The sequence below is a fragment of the Thamnophis elegans genome, chromosome 7 (assembly GCF_009769535.1).
Source record: "Thamnophis elegans isolate rThaEle1 chromosome 7, rThaEle1.pri, whole genome shotgun sequence".
Classification (NCBI taxonomy): Eukaryota; Metazoa; Chordata; class Lepidosauria; order Squamata; family Colubridae; genus Thamnophis; species Thamnophis elegans.
Window position 1 is genome coordinate 2,492,055 of NC_045547.1, and position 19,941 is coordinate 2,511,995.

The 19,941-nt window shown below is 46.1% G+C and overlaps 1 protein-coding gene across 1 annotated transcript in view; it reads left to right on the forward strand.

Annotated features, from left to right (window-relative positions):
- The first annotated feature begins 688 nt into the window (after window positions 1-688).
- The window catches only part of LOC116511209 (neuroepithelial cell-transforming gene 1 protein-like), a 39,397-nt gene continuing 20,144 nt past the window's right edge, over window positions 689-19,941 (forward strand). Inside the window, exon 1 of the mRNA XM_032221076.1 lies at window positions 689-890. Within this exon, the coding sequence (XP_032076967.1) occupies window positions 721-890 (170 nt within the window). The 5' untranslated portion in view covers window positions 689-720. The remainder of the gene's footprint in view (window positions 891-19,941) is intronic.

Consider the following 19,941-nt stretch of genomic DNA (forward strand, 5'->3'; position numbering starts at 1 on the left):
TACCTTGAGGATAAAGCCTTATAAGGAGATGGGGGTCTTATTTCTCCTTTTGTTTATGGAGTAGGTGTCATTAACGAACTTTAATTGAACCTTGGACTTTTGACATAGATTTTGACAATAGGGACATCTGGTGGTTAGGCACTGGCTCCCTGTTCTTTTGCAAGCTGCAATTCTGCCTCTGTGGCTTTAATATAGAAGTAAAGGGGCTCTTAAGAGGCTGTCCAGCCTGACCCCGTAGGTTTCACACTTAATGTCCAAATCTCACTTTACGTCTGCTTTAACTTTTTTTTTTCTTTTCCAAAAGAAAAAGGCAAGTGGCCTGTCTTTGTTTATTTCTTGAAGGCCTTTCTCTTCTCCTCCGAGAAGCTTCTTCAGTCAGAACTGAAGAAGCTCCTGGGAAGAGAAGCGAAACGTCTTTGTGTGTGGGGGGCGGGGGGGGGACCAAGAAAGCCCAGTTGCCTTTTGAAAAAAGCCCTTCCCCGAGGGCGGAAGGTATGCCGCGCGATCGTCCCCCCCCCCCCCCCCACGAGCCGGCTTTCTCCCTGCCGAAAACCCGGCGCAAGGGCAGGCTTCGGGCCGGGCGCTAGGCCTCGCTCCGGGCGTCTCCTAGCAACGGGCTCCGCGGCCGCTGATTGGCCGCGACGTCCCGCCGCCATTTTTCAAACGGCCGCTCCGCCATTCGGGCTCCTGAGCCGGCGCCGCTTTTGGGCCTCGCTCGGCATGGAAGGCGCCCCGCTGGCCGCCAAGCCCCCCGTGCGGAGGACGGGAAGGCCGCGCAGGCAGCAGAAGGAGCCGCGGCCACGGCCCAGCCTCCCGGGCGGCGCGGGGCTGGAGGAGACCCCCGGCGGGGCCCAAAGGGGGGAGGCCGCCTCCGCTTCCTCCTGTGGGCGGTAAGTGGCCCCTTCAGCCGCCTCCCTTCACCCCGTCCCCCCCCCCACAAGAGAAGCCCCCCCCCCGGGGGAGGGAGGGGAGGGGGTGGGCCAGGCCTTGCCTTCTTCCTTTCCCTTTCTCCCTTCTTTCTTCTCCTTCCCTCTGTCTCTCCTTCCTTCTTTCTTTTTCTCTCCCTCTCCTTCCTTCCTTTCCCTCTTTCTCTCTTTCCTTCCTCCCTTCTTTCTTTCTCACTTCTCTCTAGCCTTTTTCTCCCTCCCTCTCTCTCTTTCCTTCCTTCCTTTCCCTTTCTCTCTTCTTTCTTCTCCCTCCCTTCTTTCCTTCCATCTCTCTCTTTCCTTCTTTCTTTTTCTCTCTCATTCCTTCTCTTTTTCTCCCCCCCTCTCTTTCCTTCCTTCCTTTTTCTCTCCCTCTTTCCTTCCCTCTAGCCTTTTTCTCCCTCCCTCTCGCTCTTTCCTTCTTCCTTTCCCTTTCTCTTCTTTCTTCTCCCTCCCTTCTTTCCTTCCCTCTGTCTCTATCTTTCTTTCCTTCTTTTTCTCTCCCTCTCCTTCCTTCCCCTTTTCTCCCTCCTCTCTCTCTCTTTCCTTCTTTCTTTCCCTTTCACCTTCCTCCTTTCTTTCTCACTTCTCTCTAGCCTTTTTCTCACTTACTTCTCTCTTCCTTTTCTCCCTCTTTTTCTTTCCTCTTTCTTTCTTTCTCCCTCTCTCTTTCCCTTTCTTCCTCCCTTCTTTCTTTCTCACTTCTCTCTAGCCTTTTTCTCACTCCTCTCTTCCTTCCTTTTCTCCCTCTGTTTCTTTATTTCTCTCTCTCTCTCTGTCCCACCCTCCTATCCTCCCTCCATTCTCCCTCTCTTCTTCCTTCCCCCTTTCTCCCTCCTCTCTCTCTCTTTCCTTTCTTTCCCTTTCACCTTCCTCCTTTCTTTCTCACTTCTCTAGCCTTTTTCTCACTTCTCTAGCCTTTTTCTCACTTCTCTCTTCCTTCCTTTTCTCCCTCTGTTTCTTTCCTTTTTCTTTCTTTCTCCCTCTCTCTTTCCCTTTCTTCCTCCCTTCTTTCTTTCTCACTTCTCTCTAGCCTTTTTCTCACTCCTCTCTTCCTTCCTTTTCTCCCTCTGTTTCTTTATTTCTCTCTCTCTCTCTGTCCCACCCTCCTATCCTCCCTCCATTCTCCCTCTCTCCTTCCTTCCACCCTTCTCTCTCTCTCTTTGCTTCTTTGTCTTCCTCTCACCTTCCTTCTTCTCTTCCTTCTCCCGCCCTCCCTTCCTTTTCTCCCTTTCTATTTCTCCTTCCCTCCCTTCCTTCTTCTTTCCTTCCCTGCTTCCTTCCAGCCTTTTTCTATCTCCTCCCTCCCTCCTTCCTTATTTTCATTCTCTAATCCTTCCTTCCCTCCCTCTTTCTCCTTCCTTTTCCATCCCCTTGTTTTTTCCTCTTCCCTTCCCCTTTCTCTCTATCTCCTTCCTTCCAGTCTTTCTCTCACCCTCCCTTCCTTTCATTCCCATCTTCTTCCTCCCTCCCTTTCCTTCTTTTCTCTCACTCCTCCAGTTCTTCCTTCCCTCCCTCTTTCTCCTTCCTTTTCCACCCACCTCTCCTTTTTCCCTTCTCCCCCTTTCTCTCTCTATCTCCTTCCTTCCAGCCTATCTCTCACTCCACCCATCCTTCCTTCCCTCCCTCTTTCTCCCTCCTTTTCCATCTACCTCTCCTTCTTTTTTCCTTCTCCCTTCCCCTTTCTCTCCTTCCTTCCTTCCTTCCTTCCTTCCTTCCTTCCTTCCTTCCTTCCTTCCATACCAGAAAATTGGCCTCACAGGAAGTCCAAAGCGACACTTTATTGAGAGAGGCTGTTATAGGAGAATTTTGCAAGGCTGATAGTAGGGGAGACCCTTAGGATGCCAGTGGGTCATGGAGGCTGCTGCCTGAGTCTCTCCTGAATATTATTTTGCTTTTTTAGGACTTGAAGGATGATTTGGCCTTTTTTTTGTCCTGGTCAAATAATAACAAATTTGCTGCCCAGAGTCACTTGGTAGAGAGATGGATGGCATACAAATTTAATAACTAATCGTTCTTGTATATTTTTGCTAAGGTCATCTCCTTTACTCTCACTGTCAGACACATTTTACACATTGATAGTTTTTAACAAACACTGTGTGCCAGGTTTGTAAAAGTGACGATTATTAATGATAAATATATAGCACAACACTTGCCCGAATTAACTTGAAGGTTAGTTTACACTTCAGCAAAAAATATTTAGGAGAACATTGTATTGTATTGTATTGTATTGAGTTTTATTTATATGCTGCCCTTTTCCCTGAGGGGACTCAGGGCGGCTTACAATCCAAAAAAAGGAAGGGGGGAAGACAGACTTTTTACATATAAGACAGTACATAGTTAAAACACAACATTCATACCACTCGGGCGGGTTACACTCTTAGCCCCAGGCCTGACGGGATAGCCAGATTCTGAGGGCTGTGCGGAAGGTCTGGAGGGTGGTGAGGGTACGAATCTCCACGGGGAGATCGTTCCATAGGGTCGGAGCTACCACCGAGAAGGCCCTCCTCCGCGTGGTTGCCAGTCGGCATTGACCAGCAGATGGAACTCGGAGGAGGCCCAATCGGTGAGATCTAATAGGTCATGTGGAGGTAATTGGCAGTAGGCGGTCTCTCAAGTACCCAGATCCACTACCATGAAGGGCTTTATGAGTGACAAGTAGCACCTTGAAGCGTATCCGGAGATCGACAGGTAGCCAGTGCAGCTCGCGGAGGATAGGTGTAATGTGGGTGAAGCGGGGTGCACCCACAATCGCTCGCGCGGCTGCATTCTGGACTAGCTGAACATATTACTGTTTTGTAAATTACCAACAATGTAGGTACTTGGAAATGTCTTAGAAAGGCATTAAAAGGGAATGAAATGCTACTGATTGATAGGAGCTGGGAGACAGATGCTATCTTTCCAGGAAATTGCCAATTTGATTTGCTGGCTGTCTTCCCTTTTGGAAGACAGAAGAAGAGGCCAGGTTTGTAGTTTTTTTAATTTGATTCAGATTGATAGTGACTAATTAACTGATGAGAAAAGCAGATAGTTTAAGTGAAAGTGTCTATGTGGTGTTTCAATTGTTGATGGCATTATAGCAAAAATTGGGTTTAGTGAAACGTCGGTCGTCATCCAAGAAATTTAGCAACAGTTTAAAAATAAAACTGTTTAAAAATAGAACTGCAAAAAGAGGAGATTATTTATTTAGATTTCCTATTTCTTAACCGCTCATTTTCCCCCAGAGAGGGGGCTCTGGGCTGTGTACAATATGATCAATAAAATTAACCTTAAAATCAGAATTAGTTTAAGATTAAATAGTTTTAAAATTAGAAAAATAGCATTACAACCTTCCAAAAGGCGAAAAAATGCCAAGATGGGGGATTTAGAAGTTAAGGCAGGTAGGAGTGCATGGCTGGCTGTGGAATTCTGGGAGTTGAAGTCCACATGTCTTAAAGTTGCCAAGTTTGGAGAACCCTGGTCTAGAGCAGTGTTTTTCAACCTTTTTTGTGCAAAGGCACACTTTTTTCATGAAAAAAATCACGAGGCACACCACCATTAGAAAATGTTAAAAAAATTTAACTCTGTGCCTATATTAACTATATATAAAGTAATTTTCCCACGGCACACCTTACACTATGTCATGGCACACTAGTGTGCCGCGGCACAGTGGTTGAAAAACACTGGTCTAGAGGGACTTTGCGGTTTTCCTTGAGGTTCTCGTGGGCAGTTTGGTTGATGCCTTAATCATGGCATGGATGGGTTTTTGTCTTGGGATCTTAACCCAGATTGTCGCTATGTGGCCTCTCTCTTTATATTGACCCTGAGTTAGTCAGCATTACTGGCTGAAGAATTCTGGGAATTGAAGTCCCCAAGGTTGAGAAACACCGGGGCTTAGTTTTGGGCCTTGTGCTCTTAAAATAACTTTATTGAATGGTTTTGGAGGATGAAATGGGGGGACTCCTTGACTTATGACCACAACGGAGGCCAAAATTTCTGTTGTTACGTGAGAAATTTGTTAAGTGAATTTTGCCCCGTTTTACGATCTTTCTTGCCACTGTTGTTAAGTGAATCACTGCCATTGTTAAATCAGTCACATGGTTGTGAAGTGAATCTGGCTTCCTTGTTGACCTCCCTTGTCAGAAAGTCGGAAAAGGGGATCACATGAGCCCGGGACGTTCCGACCGTCATAAATATGAATCAGTTGCCAAGTGTCTGAATTTGGATCGCATTGGGGATGCTGCAACGGTCGTGTGCAGAACGGCCCAAAGTCACTTTTTTTTCACCGCCGTTGTAACTTTGAAGGGTCGCTTAAAGGAACTGTTGTAAGTCGAGGACTTCCTGTATGCTGTTTTGATTTGCATCCTAGCAAGATTGAGCAGAGCAACTATCAAGAGACAAAATTAACGCTGACTCTGAGAATAAGTTAGGAAGTTGGATGGAGAATAATGGGATCACATTTACTGGAAGGGCAAAGCTTATCATACAGGTTGGAAGCCCTCGGTTTAGCAGGTGGGTTTTTAAAGACCCTCTGCCGTAAGATGAACAGCAAGTATAGACTGTGTTGTTTCTCTGCGTCACACAATATATGTGGGTAGATGCATCATTTTCTATTTATTTATCTTGTCGTGTTCATGTGGTGTATATTGGAGGTGGTGGCCTTTTGAAGAGCTGTATGCAACGACATTCCATTTTAATGTTTGCTGATTGGTGTACATTCAAAGTGACAATAAAATACATTCCTTCTCTTCTCATTCTCTTATTCTCTTTCAATTTTTCCTATTTTTATTTATTATTTTGTCATGCATACAGAACGTAGTGTATATTGGAGATGGTACCCTTCGAGAGCTGTATACAACGAAATTTCATTTTTAATGTATGCTGATTGGTGTACATTCAAAGTGACAATAAAGTCCATCTCTTCTCTTCCTCGTTTTCATTCTCTTCTTTTCTAATGTTTCCTATTTTTATTTATTACTTATTTTGTCGTGCATACAGTATGTAGTGTATATTGGAGATGGTAGCCTTCGAGAGCTGTATGCAACGAAATTTCGTTTCAATGGATGCTGATTAGCGTACATTCAAAGTGACAAAGTTATAATTCTATTCTGTTCTGTTCTTTTTTCTATTCTTTCCTCTAATTCAATTCTATTCTTTTCTATTCCTATATTCTATTCTATTCCTTATTCTATTCCCTATTCCAGTGATGGCTAACCTTTTTGTCCTTGCGTGCCAAAATTGTGCGCGCCCACGCCCGCACCCACAATGCAATGTGCCCCACCCTGTGTGCATGCGCACATGACCCCCCCCCCAGTGGGCAGTTTCACCCTCCCCAGACACGGGAGGCTTTTCTCGAGCCTCGGGGGGGGGGGGGGCTAAAAATGGCCTCGTCCTGGGCTCTGGAGGCTGGAAACTGGCCTGTTTCCGAACTTCCGGGACTCCTGTGTTTTGCCCTCCCCAGGTTCTGGAGGCCGGGAGGGCAAAAATGGCCTCCCCTGGGCTCTGAAGGCCCTCATGCTCCCCCTGTGCATGCGTATGTGACTCCTGTGCATGTGCATGTATCTCCCATGTGCACGGCAGACCCGAAAATCAGCTGGCTGGCAGGAGGTGGAGCTGAGTTTAGCAACGGCTTGAGTGCCCACAGAGACGGCACAGTGTGCCACCTTTGGCACAGATGCCATAGATTTGCTCTCATGGCCCTATTCTATTCTTATTTTCTTTTCTATTTTTATTTATTTACTTACCATATTTTGTCATGGCTATGTAGAGTATATTGAAGGTGGTAACCCTTTGAGAGCTGTATGCAACGAAATTCCATGTTAACGTGTGCCGATTAGGGTGCATGCAAAGTTATAACAATGTTGGTCTATTCAGTTGCGTCTTTATAAACACAATTCTTAAACAGAGATCTATGTCCATTTTGAACCACAAGATGTCAGTAGGAGATGGGGATATTTCCTTTTAAAATGCTGCCCACTCTTAAAGAGCTATAGTCTTAAGTAATTCCTTATCCTGTGTACAACATTAAGTGCCGTGCATGAATTGTGCAAAGGAATGTGTGTGTGTGTGTGTGTGTGTGTGTGTGTGTGTGTGTCAGAATTACATTCCGAGGCCCAAAGAGCAAGAAAGTGGATAGAAAAATAGAATGATGGACATTTAAATAATCATAGTCAAATAAAAGTGGAGGTATGATGATGGTAATATAATAAATATCTGAGTTAGATATTAGAGTTAATATGAATTGTATTTGATGACGGTGGAAGAGATGCACAAAAGCCTTTTGTAACCAACTGATACACTTTATACAGTATGTAAAGAAGGAGGATTTGTATGTTTGTCTAGAAAATAAATATATATATTTTTAAAAATAGAATGGGCTGCAGCGAAGCATTAAGAAGATTCCTCTGGTTAAACGTGAGGGGGACAGTGACTTTCAGTTTTCAAATAATTTAATCCTGGCTTTGAATTCTGGTACAAACAGTCCTCAACCTACGACCATAATTTGGATCGGAATTTCCATGGCTAAGCAGGGCAAGTTGTTCAGTGAGATGCACCCAATTCTGTGACTTTATTCCTCTTATGCCACAGTTGTTATTCAAATCACTGAAGTTGTTAAGTGAATCACACTTGTTAAGCAAATCTGGCTTGCCTCATTGACTTTTCTTGTCGGAAGGCAGCTAAGGAAGGTTGAAATGGTGATCAGATGACGCCTGGACATGACCACCGTTTCAAGTAGGTTTGTTGCCAAACACCCAAATTTTGATCATGTGACCTTTGGCGATGCTGCAGCGGGCATAAGTGTGAGGATCCTTTGTAAGTCATTTTTTTTTCAGTGCGGTTGTATCTTAGAACAGTCACTAAGCGTTGTGGTTCTAAATTGAGGGTAGTGTCCTGCTATCATCACCTCCTTTTAACGACCCCATAGCCCCTTGCGGGGTGGAGTCTGGGCAACTGAATACAGCTAGCAGACCGTTTAATGGCCTGATGCCCTTCCCCGTCGCCAGGGCGGAGTTTTGTTCAGCAGATATATTCTCCATGTGCCCAGAGAGAGAAATATCTGCTTTTACCTAGAATCAAACTCACAGCCTCCTCATTGGGAGGCGAGAGCTCTACCTCTACGCCACCGCACCACTCTAGAGTGTCCTGCTGTGATACCCCTAAATATATACTATTTATAGGGTTTATTTCCCTTCTTTTGTAATCCTTAGATTATTTGTAACCTTTTCTTGGTTACAAAGAATACCTCCTGTTGCTCCCATGGTAGGAACTACACTTTCTTCTCCAAATCACAACTTGATACATTGGGGAAGTTGCACAATCCTTCAGTGACACTTTGTTACTAAATCTTACTCATCTTACTCATCATAAATGGAGAATAAGAGCTTTTAAAAGCAGGGATGTCCAATCTTGGCCACTCTAAGACTTGTGGACTTCGACTCCCAGAATTCCCCAGCCAGCATGCTTTAAGAAGGGTGGAGTCTGGGAGTTGAAGTCTCCATTATCTTAAAGCTTGAGAACCAATGGTCTACACCGGGAATATCCAACCTTGGTCGTTTTAAGACTTGTGGACTTCAACTCCCAGAATTCCCCAGCCAGCATGCTTTAAGAAGGGTGGAGTCTGGGAGTTGAAGTCTCCATATCTTAAAGCTTGAGAACCAGTGGTCTACACCGGGAATATCCAACCTTGGTCGTTTTAAGACTTGTGGACTTCAACTCCCAGAATTCCCCAGCCAGCATGCTTTAAGAAGGGTGGAGTCTGGGAGTTGAAGTCTCCATATCTTAAAGGTTGAGAACCAATGGTCTACACCGGGAATATCCAACCTTGGTCGTTTTAAGACTTGTGGACTTCAACTCCCAGAATTCCCCAGCCAGCATGCTTTAAGAAGGGTGGATTCTGGGAGTTGAAGTCTCCATATCTTAAAGGTTGAGAACCAATGTTCTACACCGGGAATATCCAACCTTGGTCGTTTTAAGACTTATGGAGTTCAACTCCCAGAATTCTGGGAGTTGAACTCCACAAGTCTTAAAACGACCAATGTTGGACACCACTACTTTAAAAAGCTTAAAATGTTCTCTGCATCTTAAAAGCAGCAAACAAACAGCCCTTAGTTTTGAAGCCAAATAATCGTTCCCTCCGATCAAAATGATGCCCAACTCTTTCCAACGCTGTTCCTTGTTTTTGTAATTAAAATTCAACTTGCAGTATCAACAGGCGAATCCGCCATGGCGGAAAGGAAGTAGTTTGGGCATTTTGATGTTGGCGGCTGAAGCTGATTTGGACCGAGGGATGGAAACTTCTTGGGAATGGAAAGTTTTTTCCGATCTTCACCAGCTAAGAACACTTGACGGTTGCAAACACTGTTCTGTGCTTGGTAATAAAATAGTTTTCTTGCAAACCACAAGCAGTTTGTCCCCTTAAATAGAAAGGTATTCTCCCACTCCATGCCAAGAAAATGAAAGTGATGAAACGAGTACATCGAAAATATTCATAATACTTCAACCTTAATATTCCATTGTTTGTTTGCATGACTGTATAGGTAGGCCTTGACTTACGACTGTAATGGAGCCTGCCCATCACGGTCACAAGTCATGACAGTCAGAAAACGGCTCAGTCAGACTAAATTTATGCACTTTTTAAAATGAAATGCCGTTAAATGAGGGCAAAACTCATTTATTTATTTATTATTTATTTATTTATTAGACTTATATACCGCTTCATAGGGCTTTCAGCCCTCTCTAAGCGGTTTACAGATTTTTAGCAAATCGAGTCAGCAAATTGCCCCCACAGTCTGGGTCCTCATTTCACCCACCTAGGAAGGATGGAAGGCTGAGTCGAGGTTCAAGGTTCGAGGTTCATTTTATTTATATGCCGCCCTATTCCCAGCGGGACTCAGGGCGGCGCACAAACCCAAGGAGGGGAAGGGAACACAAAAACTACAACAAAAAGTACAGGGAATTTAAAACAGCCAACAGCCACACGATTCGAGAGGGGAAGGCCTGGAGAGGGGTGAGGGTCCGAATCTCTGCGGGGAGTTCATTCCAAAGGGCCGGAGCTGCCACAGAGAAGGCCCTCCCCCGGGTAGTGGCCAGATGGCATTGGCTGGTAGACGGAACCCGGAGGAGGCCTAATCTGTGTGATCTAATGGGTCTTTGGGAGGTAATTGGCAGCAGGCGGTCTATCAAGTACCCAGGTCCAATACCATGAAGGGCTTTATAAGTGACGACTAGCACCTTGAAGCGTATCCGGAGACCAATCGGTAACCAGTGCAGCTCGCGGAGGATAGGTGTAACGTGGGTGTACCGAGGTGCACCCACAATTGCTCGCGCGGCTGCATTCTGGACGAGCTGAAGTCTCCGAATGCTCTTCAAGTGCTGCCCCATGTAGAGCGCATTGCAGTAGTCAACCTTGAGCCGGTGAGATTTGAACCGCTGAACTGCAGATAACAGTCAGCTGAAGTGGCCTGCAGTACTGCACCCTAACCACTGCGCCACCTCGGCTCCTTACAACATTAAAACATTTTAATGTTGTAAATGTCCTTAAAACATTTAACAATGTTTCACGTAACAACAGAAATTTTGGACTCAATTTTGATTGTAAGTCGCAGACTACCTGTATATTATGTGCCAGTCCAGTGATGGCAAACCTTTTAGACACCGAGTGCCCAAACTGAAAGAAGTGCGTGGATGTGCAGAGATGCATATTTGCAGACATGCATGCGTGTGCACAGACATGCGCATATGCGCAGCAGGGGCCAGCTGGCCAGCGGGAGGCAGGGCATCCCAACTCCGGCAAGAGGTAAGATCTTTTTCTTTCGTGAACTTCTGTTTCGTCATTTGCATGCCACCTCTGGCCGCGTGCCATAGAGTGGTAACCACAGTGCTGGTTTCTTCCTTTTGGCTTCAGCTAAGCCAGGCAGCCATGCACCAAGTTCATGCATCTCGCTAGGTGTATTTTAAGAATTGAATTGAATTGAATTGAATTGATTTTATTTGTAGGCCGCCCTTTTCCCTGAGGGGACTCAGGGCGGCTCACAGAAAACCAGGGAGGGGGGAATACAGCACTAAGACGACAACACATAATAAAATAATAAGCAACATGCATACAACATTCGGGCGGGGTAATGGTCCTTATCCCCAGGCCTGACGGGTGAGCCAGTTCTTCAAGGCTGTGCGGAAGGCCTGGACGGTGGAGAGGGTACGAATCTCTACGGGGAGCTCGTTCCAAAGGGTCGGGGCCGCTGCTGAGAAGAATGTAGACTGTTCAGTTTGGCTCAGCATGTGACGTGAAAGCAGCTCCTTCTGCTTCACTCAATAGCCATTGCTAAACCAGGTAACTTCATACCGAATGCTTATATCTAAGTCAGAAGCCACTCATAAAGGGAGAGTTATTTATTTACTTGGATTGGTTAAGTCATTGCAGTCAAACTGACTCTGAGCAAAGTGCAAATCTGTAACTTAACAAGACAGAAATAAACTGAATAAATGGAACAATAGCATAAGCAGAATCAGAACTAAAAATCCATGGATCGCAAGGCAATCATACATAAATTGGGAATTTAAACCCTTAAAATCAAAGGAAACCGCTCATTGTGCAGAGAAATATTCATAATATTCATAACACTCCTCCGCTCAAGGCCTTATAATCATTTTGTTTTTGCAGTAATTTGGGAAAATTGCGAATTTCCCACATGACAGAAAAGGCATGCTTCCCCGGCCCATCTCTGCGTGAGGGGACAAAGAGTTAATTTCGGATTGAAAGGAGCCAAGGTTTATTAAATTTTATTGGAAACGCAGATTTCACAAGGGGAAAACAGTCCTGCAGATAACCTGGACCATGAAAAAGCTTTAAAGGTAACAAGAGATAGGATGTGGGTGCCTCGGGGATATTATTAATCTTGGAGTCTTTTGAAGGTCCCAGACATGAAGGCAGATTGCCCAAACAGACATTTGATCAATTGATACCCAACAATTCTTGGATGAAGCCCCTAATGAAGGCCCTTGAGTAATGGAGTAGCCTTGAGTAGAAACAAGTCCTGCGTTGGGACGCAGGCTCACCTCCCTGTATTACAATCTCTGCACAAGCGTGACCCGTCAAAACCGCGTTCCACAAAAGCACGGTCGACGGAATCGCGTATGTGACGTCATCACAATGTGACGAAAAAGATCGAAAAATTGAAATAAAAATTAAATTACAGCAAGCCGATTCACATAAAGGTAAGGGTTAGGTTAAGGGTTAGGGTTAGGTTAAGGGTTAGGGTTAGGTTTAGAGCGTTAGCGTTACGTTTAGCGTTAGGTTAAGGGTTAGCGTTAGGTTTTTCGTTAGGTTAAGGGTTAGGTTTAGGGTTAGGTTTAGGGTTAGGGTTAGGTTTGGGGGGGTTAGGGTAAGGTTTTCGCTTTATTTTTACATTTTTCGATCTTTTTCGTCGCGCTGTGATGACGTCACATACGCGCTTTCGTCGACCGCGATTTTGTCGTCCGCGGTTTTGTGGTGGAACCCTGCACAAGAACTGGAGGCCGCCCATGACTTTGTGTACCTCGGCTCAACTATCTCCAACTCTCTCTCTTTAGATACTGAGCTGAGTAAACGTATCATCTCCAGACTTACAAAGAGAGTAAGGCTTAGCAAGAAGCTGATGGAACATACAAAGACCCAGGTCTATAGAGCCTGCGTCCTTGCACACTCTAGTACTGCATTGAGTCTTGGACCCTTTACTCACAGCAGGAGAGAAAGCTGAACCCCTTTCATAGGGGCTGTCTCCGATGACGTATCCTTGGCATCACCTGGTGTTGTGGCCCAGAAGGAGCCGTTGAAGCTGCCACCAGACTCCGATAGCGAGGGGCCCTATGAGTCGGCTCTGGAGGATGTGGAGGACCCTGGACAGGGTTCCCACTCCGAGCAGGGCACAGAGAGGCTGGTTGGCCACCAGGAGGCACCTGAGCCTTGGACCAGTGGGGAGGAGACAAGGGAGAGTGATCCGGACGCCAATAGTGAGTTGTTCCTGGATGCCTGGCACCGAAGAGCTAATAGGCGTCAGGAACAGTTGCGCAAGTACAGGAGGTAATTGCACTCAGCTGGTGGTCATTAGGCTCCTCTCCAGACTATAAAAGGACGGCTCCCCCAGGACACTGCGACCATCATAAATGTGAACCAGTTGCCGAGTGTCCGAATTTTGATCGCGTGACCTTGGTTTATATTGCAACGGCCGTAAGTGCAAAGAAGAGTCTTAAGTCACTTTTTTTTCAGTGCTGTTGTAAATTCGAACAGTCACTAAATGAACCGTTGTAAATCAAGGACTACCTATATACTCTCTCTGTGTCTGTCTATCTGTCTGTGTCTCTCTCCTGTTTTTTGGGCCATTTTCAGCCTCTTTCCTGGTGCTCCGGTGCCTGCAAAGACTAGCTGGCCAGAAACCAGAAGAGTAGCTGGCGATGGCGCTTGTGCCCACAGAGAGGGCTCTGTGTGCCAAAGGTTCCTGTTGTGACTCAGCAGAAGTTTGCTGTGAATTGAGTCGGGATGCAGGAATATTGCTCCAGCTGTTGCTCATTAGTGTCGTCTTCTGGAGATAAAAGGACTGATGGTGCCACGCCCTGGTTGCAGAAGTCAACGTTCGTTCGTGATTCGTCGTTCATCAGTCGTGGTTTGTTTGTGAGAGGCACTTGGATAAGTGATTTGCTTTCTGTAACCCTGATTCTAAGAGACACTTGGAGAAGTGATTTGCTTTCTTTCTGTAAACCTGGTTTGGCCGTAAGAGATCTTTGTTTTTGCATTCTGCTGCGTAACCTTTTTGCCAGAGACTTTATTTAGGTTTATTTTGGGCTCGCAGCCAGCGTGAGCCAGGACTGATAAAGTTATTTCCTTTTAAGTCTGTCTGACTGTCGTCTGTGAACGAGCGAGGAAGGGGGGTCAGAACAAGTTCCCATCACGGTTCTAGGTTGTCCAAGCACCAAAGTTGGCCAGGGCAAGCCGGCTATGGTGAGTTGGCTGCAGCAAACCTGACTCCCATTCCTCTGGCCGGAAACTTAGTCTGGAATTCATTTTACGTCCCAAGAGAGCTTCCTTAAAAAAAAGGCCTCGGAATCAAACCCATCGGGCTGCGGGGTTGGTAGTAAAAAAAAAGCAGTGGAAACAATCTGGTGTGCGTCGGGTGGCTGAAAAGAGTACAGCGCAATCTGCACTTTCCCCCAACCAGACCGTTCCCATTTTTCTCTCCTGCTTTGGAATGAAAGTCCAGCTTTTTATCTTGAAGGCCGGCCACATATTAAGCCCGTTTTTTATCGCCCGTGTTTTGCACAAGAGGCCTGGGGTTTTTTTCTTGCTGCTCCCCTCCATCTTCCTTTTCACAATGGCTTGTTTAGATCCAGAAGAAGCCAGAGAGATAAGCTGCCCTGCCTGATAAGACAGTTGGGAGAGCAGGGTGCATGTTTTGGACTTGGACCTGTGAGAAATCTCAGGGCGAGCGTCGTGATAGAGAAAACGTGCGTGTGTGTGTATGTGTGTTGCAATTTGTCTGATGTTCTTAGAGCCTAGCAAGGTCCTCTCTCAGTGTGCTGATTTAGGTTGTAAAGTACAAATGAGAAATGAGCTGGACCTTTGGATGGTGATTTCAAAGGCGCAATTGTGGTCCCCACACCTGGGCTCTTGCTCGGTGTTGAAGCCGAATCCGTCCGTGATGGCGAACCTATGGCACGTGTCCCATCGCCCAGCTGAGCTTCATTTCATTTTGTTTATTGAATTTCTAGGCCGCCCAATCCCGAAGGACTCCGGGCGGCTTACAGAAATGAAAAATTATTAAAAAAGAATTAAAACAATGAGACACAAGTTAAGAAAAAGCACAACATACACCCAATCAGAGAGGGGCCGGACCTCAATCAAGAGGTCAACGGCCCCAGGCCTGCCGGAAAAGCCAGGTTTTAATAGCTTTGCGGAAGGCCATGAGAGTAGGTAGGTCCTGGATCTCTGGGGGCAGCTCATTCCATAGGGCCGGAGCGGCAACAGAGAAGGCCCTACTCCTAGGTGTCACCAGCCGGCATTAGCAATAGCAATAGCAGTTAGACTTATATACCGCTTCATAGGGCTTTCAGCCCTCTCTAAGGGGTTTACAGAGTCAGCATATTGCCCCCAACAACAATCCGGGTCCTCATTTTACCCACCTCGGAAGGATGGAAGGCTGAGTCAACCCTGAGCCGGTGAGATTTGAACCGCCGAACTGCAGAACTGCAGTCAGCTGAAGTAGCCTGCAGTGCTGCACTCTAACCACTGTGCCACCTCGGCGTCCCGTGCATGCGCCTCCCGCCAGCCAGCTGGTTTTGGAATCTGCTGCACATGCAGAGATGAGGGGAAGGGCCAGTCGTGCATGCATGCATGGGGATGGTGGGTTGCATACACACATGCAGGGGTGGGGAGAGCGGGGGATGGACACAGTTCTCCCCGTGCCCCGTTTTTGGTTTCAGGAAGCTTCAGGGAGGCCCAAAACGAATTACGGGGGATTGCACGCTTGCATTGGGGAGGGGCGTGTCACAACGTGGTCACAGGCATGCACCGGGGGGAATGCAGGGGGGAGGGTCATGCGTGCATGTGCAGGGAGGTGGGGCGCATTGAATTGTGGGTGTGGGCACGCACTGTTCTGCGCGCATGCGATTTCGGCACCCGAAGACCAATAGCCATCCCTGCGATAAGTCCCCGGATGCAGGGGGTGAGTCAGAATTATACCGTTACTTTGGTACCAAGATAGAAGGACCCCGGTTTGAAAAGCTAACCGAGGGCCAAGATTAGGATCTTACAGCAGTTTTTATAGTGGAGGGATGGTGGCCTTCAACCCTTTGCCCTTCCCCTAATAATGCATGCATAACAGATCATACCGATTTTTTATTTGGATTTCAGCCCCCCTTAAACCCTTGTGCTTGTTATGTTAAATAGCTAAATGTCACATCACCTGTTTGTTCACCCCAGGTCACGGGTATCTTGCAAAGGGTTCCACCTCTATGTGGTTTGGGTTTTTTTTTTTAATTGAAAATTTTAGGAAAAAAAAAACTTTTACAAATGTTTACCTCCCCCCCTACCCTCCCCACCCAAACCCCAGCCCCCCCAACCTTCCCCCCCTCCGACTTCCCAGAACCAATACAGGGTATAAATCTTTAACAAAGATCTTCTAAAATAAACTTTTAAAAAGTTGGTATCATTTTTCATTTGAGCTTTAACTCCTCTTAGCTAGGCTAAATCTAAAGAGATTATATCATTCCATGTTTCTTCAGTCATAAACTATCTGGAATTTCTTAGTCTCATATTTATTTTGAATATAATCAATCCATCTTCTCCATTCCAGCTTATATTTCTCGTCTGAATGATCCTTGAGATATGCTGATATTTTAGCCATCTCTGCTAGGTTTGTTTACTTTTAATATCCATTCTTGAATAGTAGGCAAATAGTAGGTTTTTTTTTTTCTTATAAGGAAGCTATTCTTGTTTCTAATATCCTGGTGTTAAGGTGCTAACTTCTGTCTCGCTGTTAATGTGCAGCCCCTCTCCTTCCTATTGCAGAGCAGAATAAAAGAACAAATAGTTTTTATCTGGGGCAGCTCCCCCGTGCCCCCTTTCTCCTTCCGTGGAGAAAAGTAAAAGTAGTTTAAAACTTTTGTCTGAGGCAGCAACACAAACACACACACACACACACACACACACACACACACACACACACACACTGCAGTGAGAGAGACAGGAAAGGAGCAGAGCTCTTAATTGTCAAGGCAAAGAAATGAAGACAAGGGAAAATGTTGGATCAGAATCCACATTCCTCCCTCTCCTGTCCCTTCCACCCACACCTGGGTCCTCTTTCCTCATCCCCAGGGACTCACCTGGACAAACAGTCCATCCTCTGATCTTTCACCTTTTTTTTCCCCCAAGAGGCAACTGGACTTCCTGGTTTTTTTTTTTGAAGACGTTTCGCTTCTCATCCCAGAAGCTTCTTCGGGTCCAACTTGGATTGGGGTGGGAGACGGGGGGCAATAGAAGGATTAGTATTAGAAGGATTAGAATTAGAATCCTTCCAATCCTTCCCCGCCAGCCAGCCAGCCAGAGCTGAGGAAGCTTCTTGGATGAGAAGTGAAACGTCTTCAAAGAAAAACAAGAAAGCATGTTTTGTTTTTTAAACTGTTTTCGTTTTCTCCCCCTATTTGTTATTTTTATTTTATCTCGTATTTGTAAGCCGCCCGGAGACGTGGCGCAGTGGCGAAGTCAGTTGCACGGTTGAGAAGTGAATCTGGGTTCCCCCTTGACCTTGCTTGCCCGAAGGTCGCAAAAGGGGATCGCGTGATCGCGGCACCCTGTAACCGTCATAAATGCGAGTCATTTCTCAAGCAGCCGCGTGTAAATCACGTGATCCTGGGGACGGTCGGGACGGTCGTCCGTGTGAAAAAGGGTCATAACTCCCTTTTTTTCAGCGCTGTGGTCACTTCAAACGAACCGTTGTAAGTCGAGGACTACCAGCAAAGCTTTACAAAGCTAGCCAACTTTCCATAGATATTGGCAAGGTTCTGATAGGATGCGAAATAATTTCCTTTTCAGCCGAGCGAGGATCAGAAAAGACGAAAGGGTGCTCGGCTCAGACCAGAAGTTTCCTACGGGGAGGAAAATTGGAGAGACAATGGGAAGGGAAGGGCCGTTCCCAACGGAGGAAGTCTGGTGTCGGGTGATAATGGAGAATCCAAGGGGACATTTTGCGGTGGGGGTGTGTGTGTGTAACAAAGTGCGAAAACCACAGCAAATCACAACTCGGCTGCCCCCCCATCGGCCACGTTACTCCAGGATAATAACATAGCCGTGAAGTGTTAATCCCACTTTATAATGCCTGGGTAAGGCCACACTTGGAATCCAGCACCCAGTTTTGGTCGCCATGATGTAGAAAAGATGCAGAGACTGGAAAGAGTTTAGAGAAGAGCAACAAAGATGATAATCATCTTTGTTGCTCTTCTCTGAACTCTTTCCAGAGTCTCTGCATTTTTTTCTACATCATGGTGACCAAAACTGGAGACTTAAACATACGAAGAACGGTTGCAGGAACTGGGGATGTCTAGTTTAATGAAAAGAAGGACCAGGGGAGACATGATAGCATTATTCCAATATCTCAGGGGTTGCCACAAAGAAGAGGGAGTCAAGCTATTCTCCAGGGCACCTGGGTGTAGAAGAAGAAGCAATGGGTGGGAACTAATCAAGGAGAGAAGCAACTTAGAACTAAGGAGAAAGTTCCTAACAGTGAGAACAATTAATCAGTGGAACAGAAGTTGCCTCCAGAAGTTGTGAATGCCCCAACACTGGAAGTCTTTAAGAAGATGTTGGGTAACCATTTGTCTGAAACGGTGTAGGGTTTCCTGCCTAGGCAGGGGGTTGGACTAGAAGACCTCTAAGGTCCCTTCCAACTCTGCTATTGTATTGTATTGATTTTCAGAGCTACCAGTTCGCACAAACTGGTCTGAAGTGGTTTATCTATCTATTTATCTGTGTCTATCTATATCATCTATCCATCCATCCCTCCAGCTCGGAATCCTGCATCCAGTTTTGGTTGCCACGATGTAAAAAAGATGTGGAGACTCTGGAAAGACGTAAGACAAGGACTGACTTTTCTTGGGGTTCATTTTTTCACCATCAAGTCGCAGGGAGCAGTGTAAAAACAGTCTATATTCCCTTTCTGCCCTGTTGACATCATGTCAAGGTTATTTCCTCGTCTTCACTTTAAAAATTGGCACGTATCTCGCCGCCTGCAAAAAGCATTATTCCAAATCGCTTTAACATCCCAACCAGCACGATTGAAACTCGAGCCTTTTAAACTGGCGGGAACAATGCAGGTCGGTCGGTGAAGAGGAAGGAACAGGAGAATTTCTGTCCGGTCTGAAAAATTTATTTTGGATAACAAGACGGGTGCAAAGTTAAGACGGCTGCCCCATTTAAGCTCTGCAACTTTCTGGAGAAACGATTAGCAGGAGAAGATTTGCGTTTGAGACCCACAATAACTCATGAGATTGAAGTGTTGTTGGGGTTTTTTTTTATGATGGGAAAAACACAGCGGCTCTAGATTAATAGCGCGACTCATTCAGGCAGCCGGATACATTGCTTCATTTTAGCTTAGTGTTATATTAACCAAGTCTTATGGTTTGTTCAACAAATCATCTTTTGAAATAAACCTGGCTTTGTATTCTGAGTAAAGGCACCCATTAGCTACGGATGCTAGACACGTTCTCTATTACAGTTATATTGAATCCTTGGAAGGGGGTCATCTGGGGACACCGCTGCCTTCATCTTCATATAAAATATTAGCTCGATACCTGTGCTTCGCGAGGAAACTATGTGATCGGGCTATGCAGGAGACATTTGATTCACAATCCGTTGGCTCAATGGTGGTCGGTGAGTGAAACACATAAGGGCATATCGCTCCCGCCACCTTGAGTCTTGAAGCAGTTCCATAGTTGGAAGGCATAGACATTTTGGTGAAGTAGCGACGTTTAGTACTGAAAAGAGCCCCAGACCGCCCCTGAGGGAAGGAGTGGAACGTCTGCCAGGTTGAACTGCGGTAATGGAATGTGAGGGAAAACTGGCAGTTGGAACAGAGTTCTTTTCAGGTGGGGAGGGGGAGTAGAACTCCTTAGCATCAGAGTGTGTTAATTACTGTATAAGAAATACTAATGATCTGATGGTCATTTAGAAAAGTCCTTTCTTAGCAAGCACCTAGAAGCCAAGAGGAACATATGTGCCAAATTTCAAGTTTGTAGGCTTTACGGTACTGGAGATTTCGTGATGGGTGAGTGGTACTTGGCATATATAGTACGGTGCTCCGGAGGGCCCACCCACCCGCCCGTGCTCCTTACCTGTCCTTTAAAGCCTTTGGTGCTTACGCGCATGCACATGGCGCATACAGCGCCTGCATGACACTCCGCTGAGCAGCTGCAGCACCGCAGAGGCGTCGCTGGAAAGTAAGATCCATGCGCGTGCTGCATGAGTTCATGTGGAGGACGCCAGGCCCTGTTGCAACTGGACCAGTTGCAATGC